Here is a 24485-nt window from a genome sequence, read left to right as displayed (position 1 = left end):
GTAGGAGTAAACAGTCGTCAAGTGAGTCAATACGTTTGAACATTTTAATGTCATCAGCGTAAATTAAAACAGATGAGTTTATAATGGAAGGTAAGTCGCTAACGTACAAAATAAACAGTAAAGGTCCTAAGTGGCTACCTTGTGGTACGCCAGAGTTGGTATACAAATATGTGATATGATGACCGCTCATTCCTAAGAACTACTCTGTATGATCTATTTTATAAGTACGACAAGACCGAACTAACAAGCCTTGGGATTTAAGTTTGGAAGTTAACGTTTTATGGCAAAATTTATTAAAGGCCTTACTAAAGTCTTTGCAGACACAGTCAACTTGTTTCCGTTTTTCAAACGAATCTAAACAAAAAGAACTGAAATGAAATATGTCAGTAACTGTTGACTTAATGTGAACAAAACCATGTTGACTGTCACAAATTATAGACTTACAATTAAAGGATATGACTTTACAAATAATGGACTCAAATAACTAGGGATGACGGACAGTTTTGCAATGGGACGATAATTTTGTATTTCATTTTTACTACAGTTACTAATTTGAAGTTAAAAGTTCTTTGAAAACTCCTTATACGTCCATTTTACGGAAAAAGTGCAAAACTCGCTTAGCTTTACGATGGACCATTTTTAAATTATAAAGAATTGAAACTTCAAAAATCTATTAATTTGTATATTTATTTTAAACTTTAAACAAATATCTCAAACACAGAAAAATAGACTTAATGAGTTTTAAGAGAACGCCGATGTTTTAGAAAAATTTAGTTTTTTACAAAACGAACGAAAATCTACAAAACACGAAAACCTAAAAGAAATTGCTAAGAAATGGTTCTCGACTGAAGAATTTTAAGAATAATTAAAATGTTTGTATCGGACTCAAAATATTTGTATAAACCTTTTTTTTTTAACTTTTAGAATAAAAAAAATCGAAAGCGGGCACTAATGGAAAGTTATCAGAGTGTAAAGCATTCCAGCCTCTTTATTTTTCATTGTGTAACTGAAAGTTAGTAACTATATTTTATATAAAATGGAAACTAAATTTATTTTAACACTTGTCTTTGTTTTTACAAAAGTCTAGTCTGAATTCAATTTTTCACCAGAATTACAATAATGTTTTGTAAGAAACTGACAATTCGATTTTTCTAAAAAGTTTAACATATGCCTAAAACTTTTCTTCTTTCCATAAAATTATTTCAGTGGAAATGTTTATTTTTGTTAAATATGAGGTGAGGTGTGTGAGGTGACAAGTGTGTTTTCCTTATTTTTAATTAACATATTTATAATATAAAGTCTATATATTTACAGCTCTTTTAAATATGGTGATGTACCATGTATTTAGTTGACAGTGGTCTTGAAACGTTAAGAAGTGTCAGAATTTGCAATTTGACTTCCAATAGAAAGTTGACAATAAAATATCGAAAGTTCAAACCAAAAAATTCTGATTGAATAGACAACCATGCAGCTTCTAACATTTAAGTTTTTAACAACCAAAAAAATAATCCACATTTGAAGACATAAAAACAAAATTGCTAACCTTAAGAAATAACTCTTAAAACAAAAAATAAAAGTCAAGAATTTTCTTAAAGCAGCCTCTTTATGGTTCTATATGGCTGATGTATATAGTTTAAGACACATTCCCCACACACTCAAGGCACCTTCATCATGACCTGCCGCGTGAATTCTTTTTATTTATTACCACATTCTGTGGTAATAAATCTTATTTAAGTAAACTGCATTCGAATAAAGAATAACACATCGAGTTAAGTTCGTTTATAGTTCATAGGTAGGTATGGTGGGTATATTCATATACACGAGTATATGGTCCATTGCAACAAGCATCATGATGCAGTAAAAGAGAAACACAGGTGTTTCACTGCGTTGCGTTCTTAACTCAATCAAAGGAGTTTTTTTTTTAAATGCGTGCAGGGTGTTTGTTTGAGAGGTTTTTTCTTTTACTTGCTTTTTTTATTCTTCCCACATTAAGATATATATTTTTTTTTGTTGCGTTGATCAATCGTAACACATCACGAACAAAAATAAAAATAAGTGTGGGGATATTTTATATAAAAACGTTGCAGAGGTGATTGAAACACCAAATAGCACTAAAAATGAGAACTACACTTATATTTATCTATGGTAGACGAAGGCGGCTATGACGATATAGACGACGATGACGGAAGATTCTTTTGATATAAAAGAATGGAAAAAAGGATAATGGAAGGATGTTACTTTTTTAGTTTTATTTTCTTAGGATATCAATTCTATACAATCATATGGTGGATAAATGGAGGGAATGATAGAAATTGACAATTAAATTTAATTCTTTTCTATGTCTAATAGTCTTCATGTTCAATGGTGTGATTTTTTTCTAAGGTTTACTTTGATCAAAAGACTAGCAATGAATTCGGAAAAAAATGATTTTGTATTGTTGATTGTTGACTTACCTTTACACCTTTCTGGCTACTGAAATCCGTACTCAGGCACTGAACGGCAATATTGATCTATAAGAGAAAGAAGAAGAAATATTAATCGATTAGGTTTCATTTGTATTCAATTTTCAAAAAAAGGTAAAAGAAAGTGAAATATGAAATACTATTTTTTTTGTTTTGAAGAAATCAAGACTTTTGATTTTTTTTCATACCTAAGTAAATCCAAATACACTTGTTTTGATACACATACAACTTTTATATAAAAATGCATTAAATTAAAAATGTACCGAATTTTTTTAAAGATTTTTTTGTCTCGAAAGATGTCCTGGAAAAAAATTAAATTTGGGAAAAGAATCGATACTGAATTTATGGATTTCTAGGCAACAATCAAGATTCCATAGTAGATGAAATTAACTTATTAAGAATACATTAACCATGACCACAATTAGACAGAAAGTGATAAGATGGAACTTTTCTAAAGTTATGGTGATTTTCATCGCGGAAAAAGCATTTAAGAGTACCCTTTTGGTAATTGTCCTAAGTCCTTAGAGAAAATTTCCTATGCACAATGGTCAAAGCTATATAAGTTATAAGTTAAGATGGCTGCTGGCCGCAAAAAAATACATCCCAAGACCAAGAGTTGGTCCGTTGTGAAACCTCATGGATCAAATTGTAATTTAAAACGGGTTCTCCATTACCTAAGCTCTTACCAAAATCAAGAGGAAATATTTTGTTTAGAAAGGTAATCCCACATAAGGGAATAATATATCACTTTGACCAACTGAAGCATTTCTACGAGAATGTTACTTCTATTTACCATCGTTAAAAAATGGAAACCTTTAACTTACAAATTTTAAAAATCCAAGGTAATTGCATCAAATTTTTTGAATTTTTATTTAAAAAAGCAAAACTACGTACAATCCAGAAAACAAGGACTTACTCATGGTCAAACGCTTTGACAATCATTCATACCAGTGAGTGAAGACAATGGAAGATAATTTCTGATTGAAATCTTTATACTCAAGGGACCACTCTTAGTCCTCCACTTTTTACTTATGAAGGTACGAATATCTGATGGATATTTCTTGCAATGATGTTATTGATAATCCTTGCAAGAAAAAAAAGAGGAAACAATTCTTAATAAACGACTCCATATTTGCGTTTAGATTGAAAAAGGCCTCTTTCTGGACATGACACTTATCCCGAAGCCACATCAGTGATTATTTAGAGAAAATAGTTTACAAATTTAGTCAGACAACTATCGATGAGTCAAAACTAAAATGATGTTAAAATTGACATTTATGTCAAAAGAAGTGAAATCGCAGACCACACAACAAAGTGGTTTTTCATGAATATTCAATCCATTCCTGAATATACCAAAAAAATGTATCATTTTTGTCAACTCCTTAAATATTTTTGTTTTTTTTTTGTTTGTACAAGAAGTGCAAAACAATTTGAAATATTCTTCCTTTTCCACCGAAGAATTTACTAAATGCCCTCCTAAAAGTTGTTTGTGATTCTGAAAAATTGATAAAAGCCACCATAATCGCCATCAGTAGAAGACCACCAGAAAAGGTATATCACTTTACCATTGTCGTAATACCATCTATACTATACATAGAGTATATGTTCAATAAGATGTATAATCTAGATACCTAGATGAGATCGTTTAAACGTCTATACTTAAAAATTCCTTGCATCAATTTTCGCACTATAAACAAGAAATCTTAGTCACTTTGGTAGATGTTGATGATGATATTTTTTTGTTGTTGTTTGTATATGAAAAATGTTTTATACATAACATGGAATGCATTTTGATGATTTACCAATAAAAGAATTTCCTTTGAAATTCCCTTTTGTATGTATGAAACTATCAACATCAAAATAAAAACCTCTGTAATTAACACGAAATCAAATCTGCTATTCTTCTCACAATCGATTACATTCCATGTGACCAACAATGAAATTGCAAAAGAAGAAAAAACAATTTTAAAAATACTGAAATAAATAAATAAACAGAAGGAAACACATATCGCAATTGTTTATTCCGAGAAGAACCTCATCAGCTATTAGGAGGGGGGGGGGTGCTATGCGAAATAGTGCGGTGGTACAAGGAGGAGCTTCAACATGAAGTCTTTCTCTTCGGGTTGTTCGACAATCGTCTTCGTTGTCATGTGGGGATGATGACGACGACCGACGACGACGACGACGATGTGTCCATGTGGATGATGATGATAATCACGCATCGCGCTGCCACTGCCGGCCGCCACCACCGCTTTCGCAATGAAGAGGAAATCCTCAAACAGCAAGCAGCATCGGTATAACAGCAACCAAACCAAACCACAACATACCACACCTGTAGATGGGCAAAAGTCTTTTGTTTTAAATAATGCGAAACATATGTCTAATGGTGGTAGCTAGCCATTGTTGATGCTGCTACTACGGCTGCTGCTTCTGCTGTTGCATCAAGCAGTTACAACTGCATTCGATTACAAAGAAATCAAACAAAACGACAGCAAACAAAAAAAAGAAAAATTGGAAAGAAAAAAAAAGAAAACTCTCGAAGGAATTTCAACAACGATGGTCTATGGTCTTTTCTGCTGCTGGAAACTATCTCTTCAGGAGCTCTCGCAGCGCCAAATGGGAATAATGTTTAAGGCATTTTGTGTGCAATTTCTGCACAAAAATACCTCAACACAGCCTGTGCGTTGCTGATGTTGTGTTCTATAGCGCATCATACACTCTGCTCTGATCGATGATGCCAGTAGTATACCACTGCGATCGCACGCTAGAGAAACAAAACAGCATCAACTCTGCTGCAACTCTTGTGGTAATCAATTGCGTATGGATAGATATTTTATTCTTCGACAAAAAGATATATTTTCTATTGGTTGGGAAGACGTATGCAGTATATGTAGTCATGGAAAATGGCCAATTGATTTCTATCTATTGAGAGATTTTTCAATTCTGCACAAAACTTTTGTATCGAGGTATTTAGGCAAATACATTCTGGAGGCCATATCGATGGAATTGGAAATGGAAATGGAAGCAGCCACAAGAGTACAAAATATATCTTTAAGAAAACCCTCGCTGTATAAATTTCTAGATTCAGAGATTTTTATCAAAGTGCGATGCTACGTCTGAGATGGGTTTACCATCATCAGGGATTTCTTATATACCTATAGTAGATATATGGCGGCGCGGCGGCAGCAGCACGGCATGCGTAGCTATTAACGCAAAACCCACAATAGATACAAAGATACACATTTATAGATACTCTGGCATTTATTTCGTATATTGATTCTGAATCAAAGATGAGGCAGGCAGTTTATTTTTTAGTTTTTTGAATAAAAATCACTTCCTCTTCGATGAAGATCATGATGATGATGATCAGAATCATCATCATCATCAGGTGCGCACCGTATGATTATAGTCAATCTATCTATCTTTCAAATGTAGAATGTAGCCCTTTTGAGAATATCTCATTTTCTCTTTATGTCAAACCACAAACAAAAATAAGAAATAAAATTTATATACAAAAATAAATTTATTGAAATCGCCATGGAATAGAGTGTCTAATTTGAATACATCTTGTTGTTGCTAATGTATGACATTTACCAGGTGGATATGTTTTTTTTTTAGACACATATATATATTTAGAAACATATATACCAAAGTTGAATATATATTTAAATATTTGATAGGAAATTTATTGGCATTTAATGGAATTTTTTATTTGTGTGTTGTATGGTTTCGAAACGCGCGTAAGTTTTGAGGTCTCTCTTTTTTTTTTTCTTATTTAATACACAATTGTATAGATGTATGTAAATATCTATAGTTTATTTCTATATATGTTCTCTCCTTCAGATTAGATAATATGGTTGACTGCTGTTGCTGCTGCTGCTTAACTGCTGCTCGTTGGTCTCTATAAGCAGTTTTTCCTATAATTCGAGATTTATCGCATTTGATTGTTGAAATATATTGATACTATCTGTGAGGTGGTTTATTTTTTCTTCTTTTGGTGCTTGTGAATGTTTAACATCCAGAGTACGATGGATATATGGTAAATTAAATGTCTTAACACCAACACTCTACTTGTTGTTTTTTTTTATTTTTACATATTTTTTTGTTTTTGTTGGAATATTTTCATTTAGAAAATTTGAATAAATAAATGAATGCACGTGGATTGTGAATTTAAAATCGATATTTTATTGCCGTGAGATTTTTTGTTTATTTTTATATATTTCTTCTAATGATACACAAAAAAACGTATCTATAACGTGGATAGTAGGTGTTGGTGGTGTTTGGTGGTGTAATATTATTATGGCAATTTACATCTGTTGCATTTGTTTGGTTTGTGCTCTCGAAATATGAAATCAATGTTGTTATTTATTGCAATAATTTTGTATGTAATTTGATAAGAGTTCAACCATAACCATAACATGTGGGCTTAAGGAATTATTATAGATGTTTATAAGATATGTTTCTTATTGTTTTGTTATCTACCTCAATCTCAGTTTTGATCAGTTGTAATTCTTCTTGTATGAAAATTCAGACATGGTTATGATTTTGATCTGAAGATAAAGAGTTTTTGTTTTTCATATTTGCATATTTCTTTCAATAAGTATCAATTATTTTTTGTTAAGATACATGTTTTGGTATTATTTCATATATGGGTAATGTATGAACATCAACAGAAATTTATGAATTAGATTATATCTTATTTTAGATTATGACTCAAAAACTTAAATACTTTTTAATAAATTACAACAATTTACATAATTCTATGTAATTTTTTCAACCGTGTATCTACCACTTACAGGTGATTAACTAGACAATTCATTTAAAAGAAAATTAAGTAAAATAAAAATAGTGAAGAATATTCATCTTCAAAAAAAAATAAAAAAAATAGAAAGGAAAAGTTTAAAAAAATGTTTAAGTAGATTGAGAGGATTTAATAATGATATTTATTTCATAAAATGTATGTAAATATACATAAATTTGTATTTTATAAATAATTAAATAAACTTCATCTATCGAGAAAATCAAAACAATAAAAATTCCTTGAAATCGAGTTTTCAACTCAACTCTTTTGTTGATTGATTGTAAAGATAAAGGGATCATTAACTTCATTAAGAATGTTGTAAAAATATGTATGCGTAATATCGGCAGCTTAATAAAGTTTAAAGAAAACAACCTATTCTTAAATACAGTAGCCCATGTTTATTCATATATACGAGTATATGAGTCATTAACTAAGATTAAAACAAATTAAAAAACTTACACAAAAACACCCTATAAAAATCAAGTACAACACTAACAATATTATCATATTCAAGTCCATATGCCAAATCGTAACAATTTAGTGATTTAGTTGTTTATCTGATTTCATTGGGATGAAACTTAATATAATATATAATTCTCCTTAAGCAAAACCAATCAATATGTAAATTACTACATACAATCCAACATTCTGTGTTAAATTGATTACAAAAACAACAACAACAAAATACTAAACAAATCAATAACAACACAACAACAAAAAAATAAAATCAAAATTAAATAAGTCATTAAGTCCAATCAAAGATAATGAAAAGAAGAAAAAAAAGTAATAAAAACAAATTGAATTTATACCTAAGACATTGGATATATTTGCATTAAATATTTAAATTGTTTAAGAATTTATTTTATATTAAAAACAGACAAAACAAACACTCTAACTCTTGACCAGTGTAAAGTACCTACATGTATAATATAAATTGGACGAGCGAGGTTTTTCAGTGAGTGTTATTCAAAAGTATCTGTGGGAAATAGATACACTTTGGCATATGAATGAGGAAAAAAAAACATCTAAAATGATTTACAAACTGTTCAAGTTGCTAAACTTATATATTTATATCATAGAGTATGATTAATAATTTATGCAACACAGTTTAATTTTTTTGTTTAAACATATTTATTAAGCTTTAGAGCGAGAAATAAAGCAAAGAAAAACCTACAACGGCGGCGGCAATAGCAAGCAGAAAGCAAGCAATGGCGATGACGACAACAGCGAGAGCAACAACGACAACCACGACGCCGCCGCCGATGAAATGCAATTATTGACATGAGGTAGCAATTACACAGCTATTCGCGATTAATTTCTGTCCACAATTTATTAATTAATTCACAGACAACAAATATTTTCATAAATGTACCTACATAGTTGTGTTTATGTTGTTTTTGCTTTTATTTTTTTTTCTTATATTTCAAGTCTGTGTCTTTGACTGTCTCGCAGCCTCTAATGGGTTAATAAGTTGGAAATCTGTTCACAGAGTGTCTTTAAGTATATTTCCGGGCACAAACCATAACAAAAAATAAAACAAACAACCTTAAACTGACACAATCTTTTTATGGATTAAATACAAAAGAAAAATAAAAAAAAAATAATAATAAATGAAATGGTAATACGAATAAGCTGTAAATGGGTAGCTAAAACCAATTACCTTCAGGGGTTCAACGTCCTACAACAGTGCTACAGTTTGTATATTTTATTATTAGTTTTTTTTTTGAAACATAAATTTGAAAAAAAAACATACATTTTGAATTGATACTTAGCACGAGAGAACAATACAATTTTAATTCGATGATCACTTGGTTCGATAAAAATAATCATAATCATAACAAACACTCATAAACCTTATTCTATAGCTTTATATCGTGTAAACGCCTCCATCATGACACCTGGAAGCTATTTTTGATACTTTTTTCTTAAAATCTATACCTATCTATGTAAGTACAGTACATATTTGGTTTGTATGTGTATCAATATCCGTGAGATGCAAAAATAAATGAGTTGGCAATTTCAGTAGGACGTAAATGAATATAATATTTCTTTGGCTTCAAGCGTTTAGTGGCTAATTATTCATCTAAAACAACAAAAACTACAACAGCAAAAAAATATCACTCAAACGACAAAAAATGTGTATCCTTTTGCCCACCAAAAGATATGTTCTACATAAAAATGAAAAATGTGTTTTATAGTCTCCAGGTGCATATTACAGCAAAAACTACAAAAAAAACAACGAAATATACCTCCAAGTTAAAGAGTTATATTTTATAAGAGGCTCCCCATCTCAGAGGTTATATCTGCATAGATATACGAGTATACAAAGTAGAAAACTGTACTTTGTAAAAAGAAGTTTTTTTTTTTGGTCGATCTACGTAATTCCAGAAACGGAAATTGAGATATTTTTCATAACTTAGGCGCACACATGTGGGTATGCATATAGTAATAAATTTCCATCCGAAACCATTTTTTGTTGTTGCTTTTATTAATTTTGAAGTTGTTGTAGAGTGCTACCGCCTTGGGGAAGGTGTATTCTCTTAAAGTAGAATGAGCGAGTAACTACTGCATCATGGTTGCTTTTCATCGTCCGTCCTCTGCTGCCGTTATCGTCGTCGTTGTTGTTGTCCTAGCCAATCTGTTTGGTTTTTTTTTTCTTTTTTACTTTTTTGCAAATTGCAATTAAGCTTGATTAGGTTTAATCGGTTTTTGATATTTATGTGTTTTCATTATCATTAAATTCATTGACTGCAAACTATAGGGGAACAAAAATTAATCTAGTTCAGCGCTTTGTTTTTGTTTCTTTTTTTTGTTTTAGTTGGTTTAGTTGTAAATTATAGTAAGGTGTCTGTGTTGTTTTGTTTATAGAGAAGGTAATTTGATGTATGAAGTTAGTTCGTTATTATAACTTTGTAAACGACAGTGACAGATTTGCATTTGTTTTGTTTTTATTATTTTTTGTTTAACCTGTGGACTGTGCAGTGTGCAGTGGCCATTGGCGAGGATTGCAATATTTATGTAAATTACACAACAGGATGCAGTTAATTAGTAGAGAAAATACAGATATAGATATTGTAAAAGTTTGTTGTGCATAAGACATTTAATTAAAAAATTTTGTAATACAAATAGCGATCGAAAACAAATCTATTTATAAAATCAAGTTCGTTGCTCAACTCTTTTGTTCTGATGAATTGATTATGATTTTAATTTCAGAGCAGGAAGAATGATAGGAAAAGTATTGAGGAAAGTGTATATGTTTTGGATTAATGTATTATGTGCTTGGAAAATTTTCAAAAATAACGGTGAATTTCATAGACGGAAAACTATTCAAAAACTATATTTCAATGTTGTTTTCTTGATCAAATGATTATGTTTAAGAGAATAAAAAGGGATTCTAAAATATTCACTTTCTATATTTGTATAAAATTTCTTTGAAATAATTGTAAAAACAAAAACTTACCTTTGCAGAACTTTCCAATGGATTCCAATAAACTGCAATAGCATTATGTGAAACTTCTTCAATACATCCTACAAGACCAACGGAATTTTTCGTATCTATAAAATATAAATAAATAAAAGAAAGAATAAAAAATTAATTAATAAATCAAACAAAACAAAAACACCAGAAAATTAATACCACTAATAAATTTAGAGATTTCATACAAACGAAATCTTGAACTCGCAAACTAAATACATACAAGTATCATATAACCAAAAAAATAAATTTAAAATAAGTATATAATTTATTACTTAAATGCACACCTATGTACATTCATATGTATAAATGTACCTGCATATTTCGTTCAATAATTACAAGATAAATTGTCTTTTGATATAAATTCAAAAAAAACGAAATAAAAATCTTCACAAAACAAGTCCTCTATCTCTATCTTTGAATTTAAGAATTCTCTCCCCCTCAAGGTTCATTTGCATATATGTATCCATGTGAATGAATATATATGTATGTACATAATGGAGAATGTAGACGCGTGGTTTTTGTCTTTTTCTTTGGTTTTTGTTAATAGTGATTCTGGTGTGTATCTTTTTGTGCCGTTTGCCGTTAAACACGACATCCAACTAATTACTTATCGCTTCGAATGTATCTCGTCTGTAGATTGAACATTAAATGTCCTTTGGCGTGGTGATTTTTTTCCTCCTTTCCTTTCCCATCAGTGGTTTAGAATATACCAAGAACAAGAAAAATAAAAAGGAAGATACACCAACTACCAACCGATGACCATCGCAAAGCTCAAGTGGTGGAGTGTGTATGTGCGCCCTCTGGGCATTAATATAACAGGTGAAATCAATTTCATGAAGTTGGTGTAGTTTTTTGGTTTTTTGTTTTTCTTTTTGGAGATAAAATTGTCACATAGTTGCTTATAGCTGCAAATGCAACTAGCATGTTGCGATGGTTATCGGACAATTTGCAACATTCTGTCACATTGTCCTTTTGTTGAATAAATTCAAAGCTAAGGCAGACGGACGAAGCTATACGCCATTGGATTGTCTTTTTTCTTTCAAAGTCGGAAATTGCTCTAGTTTTGTTGAGCTATACAATCTTTATAAGAATAGTGCACTCGAAGAAGATCGCGTGTGAGTTTTTATTGTTATTATAATTCAAAGCAAACAGCTGGAGATACAGAGGGAGAGTATATAGAATTACAATAAGAGTGTTATTGAAGAAATAATATTGTAACAAAAACTAACAGTTTCATATTTCGTGCTTTGTTTTGAAACGCAAAGCCCACATAACAAACATTCAACTCAACTTGTTGTCACCAAACATTCAAAACTATTGAATAGTTTGATTTTATGTCAGCAATTTATTTTTTGAAATTATGACTTTTACTGAATGAAAATATTGCATGTGTGACTTCTCGAAGAAATAAAGTTACTATTTTTGTTTCTTCATCTTCTTCTTTATAAAAATATCATAACATTCCATTCATATAGTACTGCACTTCACCTGTAAAAAATGTCATTTTAATCGTACCTAACGTTGCTCGTTCGTTTTTATAAAATAGAGATATGTATCTTTTGTTATATTGAGATGGTTTAAGATACATTTAAAGAAAAGGTTCTTTTTTAACCATTTTTTGGATCAAAATGGTAGATAACATAACTTGAAATAATGCTTAGCATATGTTGATGATGACTGCGATGATGATAATGATGGGACAAAAAGATTCAAATTATGATACTCTATTTTGATGCTTAGCCATTTAGTTGAAAGCGTGATTATAATGAAAAGAAGTTATATTTAAATTCTCAATGGAGGTATCGTTGTTTGACAGTTTTTGGTTTTTAATGAGTACGTGTTGTGTTCGATATATGGATAGAAAAATGATTGCAACGAAACATCAAATTTAAATCTTAATTGCATTGATTTTCAACAGAATATGTTAATATTGGGAATTTTAGAATGATCAAAAAATATAAAAGAATAGACAAAACATTAATTAAGTTCAAAATCTCTAAAAGTAATGAATAGAATCTAAATTAAGTGAGTCGATGTATGCGGTGTTATTTATGTTTTAGCCTTGAAAACTTTGATTTATGATGCGATCAAGATGCTGAATTGAGAACATTCATTAAAGTAAAAATTTATAATTACAAATTTTTAAGTTAATTTATGACCATTTGCAATTTTTGCAATCAAATTTGTTAAATCAATCATTTGAAGCTTTAATTAGTTCTATTGTTGTGAATCAGAAATAAATTTAGAATTATTATATTATTTTGTGCTAACATAAAGAAAACTCAACAGAAAATGTTTTGTTTTTTAAACGCCTCAAGTGAAATAGTAAAGTTCGTATCTATTCTTTAGATAACTCTCTTGAAGACTCAAATCCTTGCACTGTTATGATTTGAAATTGACTTTTATCTCACAGATTATAAAAATATTGGTCAAAACATGTTGAGTCGTAGTAATTAACAAAAAAATTATAAAAGAAGAACAAATCAAGTTCTTACTTCAAATTTTTTTTTAACTGAGTTAGTCATGATTCTTTTATATCTCTTAGCTTTTATAAAGTTCGTCTTATATTGATTTATTGATTTATAAAACAGCACACAATTTTAATTCAAGAAAGTTTATCTCATTTCAAAGTATGCAAGTTCAAAGTCGATATGAAAACAATTAGGGAAAAAAGTATAACTTACCAGCATCTAGTATTCTCTGTTTAACAGAATGTTGTCTACTATGCCAAAATTGCCAGGCTTTGATTTCATCTTCGGGACTTTTTTCTTCTCGGAACATTAACATGATTACACTCTGAAAAAATAAAATAAAAATCCGTTATTAGTGTCGTTTCTTATTAATTAACATTTTGAGTAGGTTGATTATTTTCTAATAAAAATATCAAATTCTTATCTCTTTCTCTTAATTTCTAATATATTATTGGACTTAACAAATAGCATGATGTATAAATAAAAACTCTACAAACACCAGGTGCACGATCAGGCCACCATCATCATCTTCATCACCAACAGTCTGCTATCTATGATGTTGGTAGTGCTTTTTGATTTCATCTCATAGTGCCAATCATTTTTGATACATAGTTGTTGTGAGTTAAATAGCATATCCACTCTTTATATATATACGGTACTTAAATAGTATATATTTTCCAAGACTCCAAATAGGAGAACAACTTTTTTTCTTATTTTGCTAACAATTTCATATGAGATAAGGGTCATTTAAAGAAAATTACTTCGAACTCTTGCATTGGTAACACACAATTGCAGTCATTCATAACACATTAGATTGCCACTATACACAATTTGTAAACATATATGTGTTTTTGTATGTGTCTGTGTGTGTGTTAAAATTAAAATGATTATATAGTTATCTTGAAGAATTCGAATCAAGTGCTGGAAAAATAGTGGAAAGTGATGCGATTTTCCGACTTGTTAACTATTGGTCACAATCTAAATAATTACCACTTACTGTAATAGGCGGCGCATTAAAAAAGGTAAAACAAAACAACTACACAACAACAACAAAAAAAACGAATGAAATTAATAATCATAGCATCGCATCGCATCACATTCGAAAAATTACATATATAAATCTTAATTGGAATAAGTTGAACAGGAAGTCGATTAAAGAGTTATAACTAATTGAAGTGTGAGGAAATTTTAAATGAAAGAAGAAAAAAAATAGAAATAAGGAGCACCGCCATTTATTACACATTATTATGTACTTAATAAAAAATTACGATATACCATTAAGTTGTAATTTAAGAAAATTACATTTGATTTTTTTTTCAAAAAGTACGCCAGAGAATTAAATTCTTAAACATTAAATTTTGTTTTTAAAGATTGGAAGATCTAATTTATCATGATTTTTGTTAATAATAATTTTTATTTGACCTGTCGCGAACAAGAAAACATTAATAACAAAGTTAATAAGTTCGAAGCTCAAATCTTTTGTTTGATTTCATTTATATGTTTTGTGTTTCACATTCACAATTAATAGTAAGTTTATGTTTAAGGAATGTTGGATTTATTATGATTTACAACGTGGTAGTTTCTAATTGTGTTGCTTTTAAAAAATTGGAAATTAATGCTTGCTGTTCTTCTCAGTTTGTATTTATGTTTGTATTTTATTCATTTCAAAAATCACTTACAAGGTAGGACATGAGTTGCAATTGTTGTTGTTACATTTATTTCAGAATTTGAATGCAAATTGTATACCTAAGACTTCTATTTACGTATTTATAAAAAGAAAAGGAAATTTAATATCTTTTTACATATTTATAAAAAGAAAAGGACATTTAACATCAATTATTTTCCAAATAGTTGGAAAGTAAAAATTTAAATCTACTTATGCTTCTTATTCTTCTCATAGCGATGGGCAGAGAGTTCCAAAAGCATACAATATGAATAAAAAATTGACGCTCAGTATTTAGAAAATTGTATCGGGGTAATATTAAATTAAGGACCTTGTTGAATGAGGGAAATTCAGCTTACCTTATAGATAATCAGGTTGTTGTTTTTGGATGATTTCAATGTAAGTGAGAGTGCGATTAAATACTAACCTAGGTTTCTAGCTGTGCTTACATATTCAATGGTTTCGTCGTCAAGTTTCCACAGGTTTAAACCCGATAGATCAAAGTTTTTGCGATAAATGGGGAGGGATGTTGACTTGACAGGATATCGTTCTTTTTTGACCACTGTAAAATGCGGAGCAGATCCTCGTTCGTTAAAACATCATTTTTAGCCCCAAAAGGTCAGCTTATCATTAGCTGCACATCGCCAGCATAAAGATGAATTAAACAATGTTTATCAACTTGTGGTAACTCATTTCTGTAAAGTGAGAAGATGGTTGGTCCAAGGATAGATCCCTGTGGCACTCAACTCAAAACATTGAGAAATGTGAGTATCCATTGACCATCATGCATTATTGCTTTCCACTGAGATACGAAAGAACAAGTTACAGGACTCTAAAGAAAACCCATAGTTAATTGGCAGCTTTCTACAAAGAATTGAGTGGTTAACAGTATCAAAAGCCTTTGAATAATCTAACAGTGGTAGCAATGTAATATGATCACCGTTTAAGGTTGTTAAAGACACTTCTATGAATATATAAAAAGAGTACTTTTCCTTTGTAAACCTAGTTTTTGGTGTTCTGGTATTTTAAAAGTCTCTTTCATATAAATTAAGACCTTAATGTATACTTTTACAATCAATCATAAATTAACTTAAGAATTGCTTGTACCTTATACTTGTTGTATTTATATACCAACTAACATCGTTTTGTAATATTTTGTATCTAATTTTCATAACAAAAATTGTATTCTCTTAATTAAATCGACCTTTGAGCGAAATTATAAAATCAAACAAAAGAGTTGATGTTCGAACTTAATTTATTAGATGTGTTTTTTTTCTTGTAACTGCTGTGCTTTATTGTGCTTCCATATTTTTTGTTTGTTAAAACTTACACTGGATAACATAAAAGTTTGGAAGAGGAGGGGAAAGGGGTTTCTTGGTCCCGAATGCTAATTTTTCAAACAATTTACTTTGATGTCGTTTTTCTTTCGGATTTTATGGTTTATTTTATCACCTTAGCAAAAATATCAACGGGAGATATACTCAAATATAGAAATATTGTTGATAATGCTCGATATAAGACTTAAACAATTGGGGTTTTATAGTAAGGAATTCAAGTGAGAAATAAGTGAAGTATATGGAGACCCACCGCAAGCATATTTGCAATAAAATATCCAAAAAGAGTTGTAATGGGTCCTAAATAAATAACTTAGAAGTCGAAAAAGTAAAATAACACACTCATTTTGTCACTCGCTTATTCTATTTAAACGTTTAATTATTTTATGTTTGTTTAAAGCACATTTGACTTCATCATATATATCAATTACAAAAAAATGCCTTCAACATCAATGAGATATCTTTTAATTCCCAATCCAATCAGTCTTTCTTTTTATTTTTAGTCAAGCAACATTGTAAAAATTTCAAAGTTTTGCCGCCTTAATGTGAGTTGATGTTTTTGTTAATATTCAATCCAATTTCAATTCAATCAATTTCGATGACCAAAAAGTAAAAAATAAAAATAAACAATTTTCTTCCATCCTCCCTGTTTTAACTCTTTTTCACAGTGTTAAATATATAAATACATATTAATGTACAGTACATTGATGGCATTCCGCAAAACCTATCAAAGTTATTTGTTTTATTATATTTTCTCCATGATTGGCTTTAAATTCAGTTTAAAACAGCTTCTGTTAGTAATAACCTTTAACGGTAAAGTGTTTTACCATTTTAAGGCGCGAGACATTCAAGCACATAGCCATGGATTTTTTTTTATAAATAAATATATATAATATAATAAAAACAAAAGGAATGCTATGCATTTATAATTTCACTGCTTGTTTCCTCTCTCCCTCTCTCCGCCTTATGTCTGTCTATATATTCCTCACCATCAAGCTATCTTATAGTAATAGATCAGGTCTCTTTGATCTAACCATACCTATGCTATCTCTTCATAGCCTGCTATAGGTTTGTTGTACTGGCGAGCTGTAGTATGTTACGCTTGGCAATTTTAATTAAGATTTATATCGGCATCGAAACACCTTGTTAACATGTTAAACTTATTTTTCTTGGGTTTTGGTACACATCTTTTCGCATCACTTTTATTTCGTGTTTAGAGACGACAAAACACAAGCAGCAAAGTAAAAGAAACCTGCTCTAAGTGCTTGGCTTGCCTGCTCGATGATCAAAGGAAGAAGTCTCTGAGGAGCTCATTTGGTAGTGCGCGCGCGCAATTGTATCACACTGAGCTTGCTTTAAATGAAGAACAAAAAAATTAAGTGTAGCATACGCCTTAAAACAATTCTCTCTCTGATCTATGAAATTCCTTAAAAATAAATAATTCCAGTGCAGACTTTCTTTTTAGTTTTCTTTGACTTTCAAGTGTGAGTTACTCAAGTTCAATCTTTAGTGCTTTAGTCTACGATCAATGATTTTTGAAGCGTTTTTGTCTGAGCGTCTGGCTATGACTCTTTTTCTCCTCTTTTCGGAGACATCAGTACAGACAATATAACGATATATGTAGAGTAGATAAACATGCATAAAATGTTGCATCAACAAAAAAAAAGACCTTGTTAACATAAAAATCTAATTAATTACACTACGATCCCGAAACTGTGTCAAGATTAATTTATATTTGTTTTCGAATGCGCCTTCCACACTGCATCGAACAAAAGGATCATCAGAACGAATCAACCTTGGATATGATCCTTTTTTTTTTTTCTTCTTCTTCTTCTCTTCTTTTTCTTCTCCCTGTGATGCTGCTTGATGTGATTTAATGGATATAGAACGATATGTGGACCCTTTTTTCCTTCACGGAGACTTTGCATAAATCATTAAACAGTGTAACGAAAAATATTTGTGTATGCAAAAAAAGGACGATGATGAAGTACTTAAAAAAAGGATACATCGCCATCGAAGAAAGATGCTGCGAATCTTCCAAGACGTGCTGCAGTTGGTTTCTTAGAGTTTAGAGTATTTCTTCTTTTTCTCTGTTTTTTTTGTTGGTTGTAAAGTCAAGCAAAAGGGCGTTGGACCATAAAACAGTCAAACGCGCTAGAAACACCAGAAAAAAGGGGGAATAGCCGCTGCCGTTTTATAAATTTCTTTACCTACCTACAAAACATAAAATCTGGAACACAAAAAGGATTTTTTTTCATGTCGAATTTCTAATTTTTCTTCGTCGTTTAATGTGCGTGTAAAAAAAAAGCGAAGCAACCGTGCTTTATAGTTTTGGTTCTTTTCTTTTTGTGTAATTAAAACCATTTTTATTGTTAAAATTCACAAGAGAAAAATGTGTGAAAAAAAATTGTGTATATATATTTTCAAGCCTTCACGGTTAAAGCTTGTTAATTGCCCGTTCAACAAAAATATGAATGCTTATAGCGGCAAAGAGTTTTTATTACGATGTGTGTCTTATGATTTTGATATGAGTAATAAGTCTCTCATATATAATTTTTTCGGTTTGTTGTCGTTGTTTTTAATTTTTTTATTTGGTTGTTATAAACTTAAAAAACTATCATCTTCATGAGAACACTTAACTGATGTTGTAATAATGTAAAACGTTTTGATATTTTATTACGATGCATGGCGCGATGGTTTCTTAATTCGTTGATATTTCGAAATTTGAAGCTTTTATGATTATACAGTATTACGGTATGCGAATATTCTTTTAAGACATTTTACTCTTGTAATTAAAGTCCCATTTTGACAAACTGTTTGAGAGTGGTTTATAATTGAAAATCGGAAATATGAGAAAAAAAACTTTTAATTTATTTACCGGAAGCGGAAAAACATTTTGTTGTTTTTCAATTAAAATTGTACGTTTGTTTTTCTTTCATTATGATGAGACGTAAGACTTTTCCACAAAGTATTGCAAGCTCGATAATAGGTGTCATAATCTACAATTCGAAACAATTCTTCATCTTCTCTGTACATGCCCTGCTCTTTCTCAAAAACGCAAGAATTACCGAGGATAATTCGTCTTTAACGATCTTAACGATCTTAATCATATCAGCATAATCAGCCTCTCAGGTTTCGTAAGGGACTCAAACTTATTTCATTGAGCTTAGGAGGAAGCCTCAAAATTCATGTGGTCCTACAATGGGCCATTTAACTGTCCTAAGTGTGTCCGTTTCCATCTTGGACAGACACTTAAACGTTTTTCAATGAGATCAATATTTTTATTTCTAACTAGTTGGAAGTTTTGTTTGCATAAGAAATAAAATGCACTTCTGGTTTTGACGAACTTCATAAAAATATTTCCGATACTTTAACATTTAAAAAAAAGTACTTTTATTTTTGAAATTTGTTAAAGTGTTTTTGTTTTAATTTTTGGTATGCAGTTACTTAGTGCTTCGATAACAAATTATGACCCGTTTTTAAGCTATCGAATTTACAAACAATATAAGTTTTATTTAAAAATCTAACAATACAAAAATAAGACATTTTTAATCATCAAACATTACTAAGACAATAAAAGAGATCGTTTCAGAATAAATATTAAAATCTGTTCTCTCATTTAATTCAAAACTGGGAAACTGGTCCTAATCACAAGAACATCGTTGTGCTTTTTTTTTTAGAAGCTTAGAAGACTACTCTTTGAAAGTGGCTAAAAAAATTCTAAATGCTTTCTTTTTTTCAATTTTAAAAATACGTTATTTTTATTAAAAATACAAAACTTGAAAAATGCGCTTCTGGTAACTAAACCAACTAAAATAATAATTGAAATCGTTTTCTGTCCTAATTAACAAGATATTGAATTAACAAGACACGTAAGATAAGATAAGAGTTTGCATAGAAACTTGAAATAAATTTAAAATAAAGAATCAGGTGTTTTGGTTATAAATTTTACAGACAAAGTGTTCAAACTAAATAAAGGTATAAAATACGTGCTCTTCCAAAAAATTGAAGTGATCATTAAAGAAATAAAATTGCAAAATTGTTCTCATAAAATTAAAGGTAAATTTTAGATAGTTTCATAAAGCACAGAATTTTATAGAAACTAGACCCTAATAGATATTTCTTAACTTTTGCTAACTTGAACTGGTGGGGCTCTGAAAATCTCCGGTTTCCAACTGAACCACTCTTTAAAAGAAACGCAGAGATTTTTTCTAGGATCGCATTTAAAAATTCATAAAATTGAATCGCCTAAGGCACTTTGAAATATCATCATCAATTTCCCAAAAGGAAATAAACATCTAGACTCTTCAAAGATCATATTCATTATATTTGCTTTAACAAAAAAATTCCCATCTCTTTTAAGAAAAAGGTAAATTTATTCATTTGAATTGCATGTGAAAATTGCAAAAGTAAACAATTCCGCGTTACATTTAAACAATATATTTGTTGAAATGATTATAAGAACATACATCTACATACACGAGTAAAAATCGGAAATTCATTTGCATAGAAATAAAAGCAAACATTATAAAAGAAAAAGAAACCTATAGGCGCTTTAAGGATACGAATATCCTTGTGTATACCTCTAATAAATAAAGAAGCTCCCTCTTATATTCAGATTCTTATCCAAACATACAAAATTCTAACAATAAAAATTGATACAAGCATATTTTTTCCTTCTTCTTATCTTTCATCACTCATCTCTGATTTCTCTCATTTGAAACAGGAGCACACATTACAAATCCAGAAACAATAATCAAATAAAATAAATCCTATTTGAAAGAGAAAATAAATTCCTTCTTAAGGATCATACAAATACGAAGAAGATGACTGTCATTCTTTTGGTGATGCGATGATGGTAAATTGAGGGTGAGTCAAATTACATGACAGGAACTGAACACACAAGAACTTAAATACCAGGAGCAAGCATAAATCCTTGTTGGTATAGTGAGTGTGTGGAAAAAAAGAGGTACCGTACCCGGAAGGAAGAAGAGTCCTGAGAGGGGCCGCCATCAGCAAGCACAACATAACACAAGACATTCTTCTGATACCACACAATGATCTGCACCATCATCATCCCATAGTCGTCCTCATCGTCTTCGTCGTCGTCTTCATATATGAAAATAAATTCAGAAAAGAAGAAAGAATGACGTTGATGATCTTGTGACGATGATAAGTGCGTTTTGTCTTTTTTGATTATGCAAACGATTCATCAAAAAGTATAAGAAAATCATTTTTTATTGTGTTGCTTGGTTGCTCTTGGATATACATATAAGATATTTCTGTTTCGGCGATCTTTTCGAAATATATCTTATATAATGATGAATGATTATAGGAAAGGCTTGAAAAAAGGTATAACGAACGAATACGACTCCTTGCTTGCAAAAAGGGTTACGTGTGTTACACTTGGACGACGAATAATCTTTGTTTGTTTTAGAGCATCTGCGCGCACATAAAAGGATCCTCATCATTCAGAATCATCATCATCATCGTCATGATCTTGATGGCCTTAGTCTTATTCTTATACTTATTCTTATGGGCCAGAGAAAGAATTTTCTTGTAACGTATGGTCATATGCAAATTTTTGTCGAAACAAGGTGATTCATGAGTTTTAAGGATTTGAATGTGTGTAACAAATTGTTGTAGATTTTTGTATTATTTGAAAATTCAAATATCAAATATAAAGAAAAAAAAAGGGAAACGAATTCCATGACAAATTTCTAACTGATTTTGATGTGATTTGATGTGATGTGATCAACTTTAGTTAAAAAAAAATTAGACTTACCTTAACTGTTGTATTTTTGATTGGTTTATCTTGGTCTGGAATATATTCCAATGTGATGCCATAAAATTGTCCTTTATTGATGTATGTTATTCGATCGTCTTCTCGTCTTTGTGACGAACTAATCGGACTTTCTAGATGATATCTAAATCCTACATTTACGAATCTGTGAAAAAAATAATAAATGCAAACAAAATTAGTTAATGAATCATAAAAAGCAAATATTTAAATTGTATTTTTTGAAGTCATAAACTGAGACAAGTGGTTTGAATATATGAATTAAATTTGCCTTTTTTTTTAATATGGAGGTTATTGCATCTTGGTGTAATTAAATATTGATTTTAATATTTTTTATTTTCAGTTGTGGGTTATTTTTGTAAATAATTAAAACCAGTGTATAGTATAGGATTATTTTAAATGTCGTTTTTTTATATTAATAACCGCAAGCAATGTTGCTATGGAATTAAATGTCATAAATACGATTAAGATTTTTCTCATTTGATAAGCTTTTTACAAGTTTCAGAGTTATGGAGGTTTTAATGATCACTCTTAATCCTGTGAAAAAAGATTATAATAATAAAAGTGTTCATATTTGTATATATGCAATTATTTTATTTTTATTGAATGCTATTACAAGTGATTTTGAATAGTCGTTTAATGGGATAAATATTTTAATATACAATAATTGGTAAAATTAACTACCAGTTTTATAATTATTTTAAAACATGAATGTCTACGAAAAAAGAGTAGGATAAATCAGGATAGTGTATGACCTTTTAAATATTTAATTCAATTTTGCAGCAATAATTCTTAAAACTAAAAACATTGGTTTTCAAAAATCTTGAGCACATATTTATTCAAACAATCATTGAACAAGAATTAAAACCTACTTAAAATTTTTAACAATTTTGTTTTGGCTCAAAAATCTTTGTAACAAACAAAGGTATTGAATTCAAGTTCAAAATGATTTGATTAAAAAAATAGAGTTCTAAAAAACTCCACTAAATTGATATAATGCCCAACAACTTAAAAGGCACCAAAGGGAATTTTTCAGTGTGGGTCAAGTTCTAGCTTATATTTTTGGTCCAATTGAAAAAAAATCGAAGAATGCTTCCAGAATTGAATAAAAATCTTGATATTACAAAGAAAATTAGCGAGCTCAAATAACTTTCAGTAAAATTAAGTAATTAACTTTTTCACGGTCAACTCGAACTTGAAACAAAATAAAAAGGTGTCACATTTGTAGGAGGTTTTAAAATTGAGACAAATATCGACACTTTTCCTCATATTCAAAGTCGTTTCAAATTCTTTGTTAAAAATAACGAACAAAACTAAAACAAACTTTCCGGAAGCAAAAAACTATCACAGAATGAAAAAATGTGTAGGATTTTAATTGGTCGATGTAAATAAAAATGTAGGAAAATATTTCCATATATAAAACTATTTTATAATGATTTTTTTACTTGAAGTAACATATTTGCGTAAATTAGTTTAATATTATGTATCTCAACAAATTTTATGGCGTGTGTGACACTTGTGACACATGCATGCTTCATAGAATTCTACGCACTGTTTATCGATATATAATCTCAAGTAGTTTACCTCGTGCATAGATAGTTTTTTTTTTTTAACAAGACTGACCATACATCACACTTCGATTGAAGTTTCATGTTTCAATTCAAATAAAATACACTTCGATTTGAATCAAACCATAAAGCAGACATCGCACTTGGCTCTAAGGCCTGATGCCTTAACACCAATAATCATAATCATCATGCCCCCAAAGTCTCCACCATCGATCGCTCGCCATATTGAATAGGGATATACAATTCAATATCGGAAAAATTGATTGACTCTTAGTCTTGGGTAAGGTATGAGTATATGGCCACAAAAGTGTGTTTTTCATTTTGTTTTTGAGTCACGCGTGTGCACACACCACTCTCGCACTCCCATATAGAATTTCAAAAAAGCAAAAATAACAACTCTTTTTTGTTTGATCGAACTTTTGCCTACCACCACCACCGCGTCGGTTGTTTCGGTCGTCGCGACACGTCACGTCTCACCTCGTCGTCTCGTTGCGCGAGCATCGACACCATCGATGTTAACGCGTGTCTCTCGCTCCTCCATCGTTTTCGTCGTCGTCGTCGTTAACGCTGCAATCACATTCGTGGTCACATTTCAAACCCAAAGACAGATAGACGAACAGGCAGACATTTTTTTTTGAGACGACGGAGTATTTCAATTGGTTAGTGGGGTGGGGTGTTGTTGAATATTGTTAAAACGCGCATGCGCTTTCGTTGTCTCGAATGTTATTGGTAATTTATATATCAAGTTTACATTCAGGCGCGCAACAGACAACATGAACTCAAACACCATACACACACTTAAACAAGCAGCGCCACATGTGATTTAGTAGACGCGAGTAACAAGTAAGTTAAATGCGTTTATAAATTTGAAGCCCAAAGTTAAACCACCCTCTTTAACACAACAACAA

General features: G+C 30.3%; 1 protein-coding gene across 4 annotated transcripts in view; it reads right to left on the bottom strand.

Annotated features, from left to right (window-relative positions):
* Positions 1-24485, bottom strand: part of LOC129952047 (protein grainyhead) — a 295779-nt gene that overhangs the window by 27046 nt on the left and 244248 nt on the right. For all 4 annotated transcript variants that reach the window (XM_056064472.1, XM_056064474.1, XM_056064473.1 and 1 more), the window contains 4 exons: positions 21995-22157; positions 13426-13537; positions 10724-10818; positions 2454-2510 (listed from right to left, as the gene is read on the bottom strand). In XM_056064472.1, coding sequence (XP_055920447.1) covers positions 2454-2510; positions 10724-10818; positions 13426-13537; positions 21995-22157 — 427 coding nt within the window. The remainder of the gene's footprint in view (positions 1-2453; positions 2511-10723; positions 10819-13425; positions 13538-21994; positions 22158-24485) is intronic.

The sequence above is a fragment of the Eupeodes corollae genome, chromosome 3, assembly GCF_945859685.1.
Source record: "Eupeodes corollae chromosome 3, idEupCoro1.1, whole genome shotgun sequence".
Classification (NCBI taxonomy): domain Eukaryota; kingdom Metazoa; phylum Arthropoda; class Insecta; order Diptera; family Syrphidae; genus Eupeodes; species Eupeodes corollae.
This window is presented reverse-complemented; position numbering and strand designations above follow the sequence as displayed.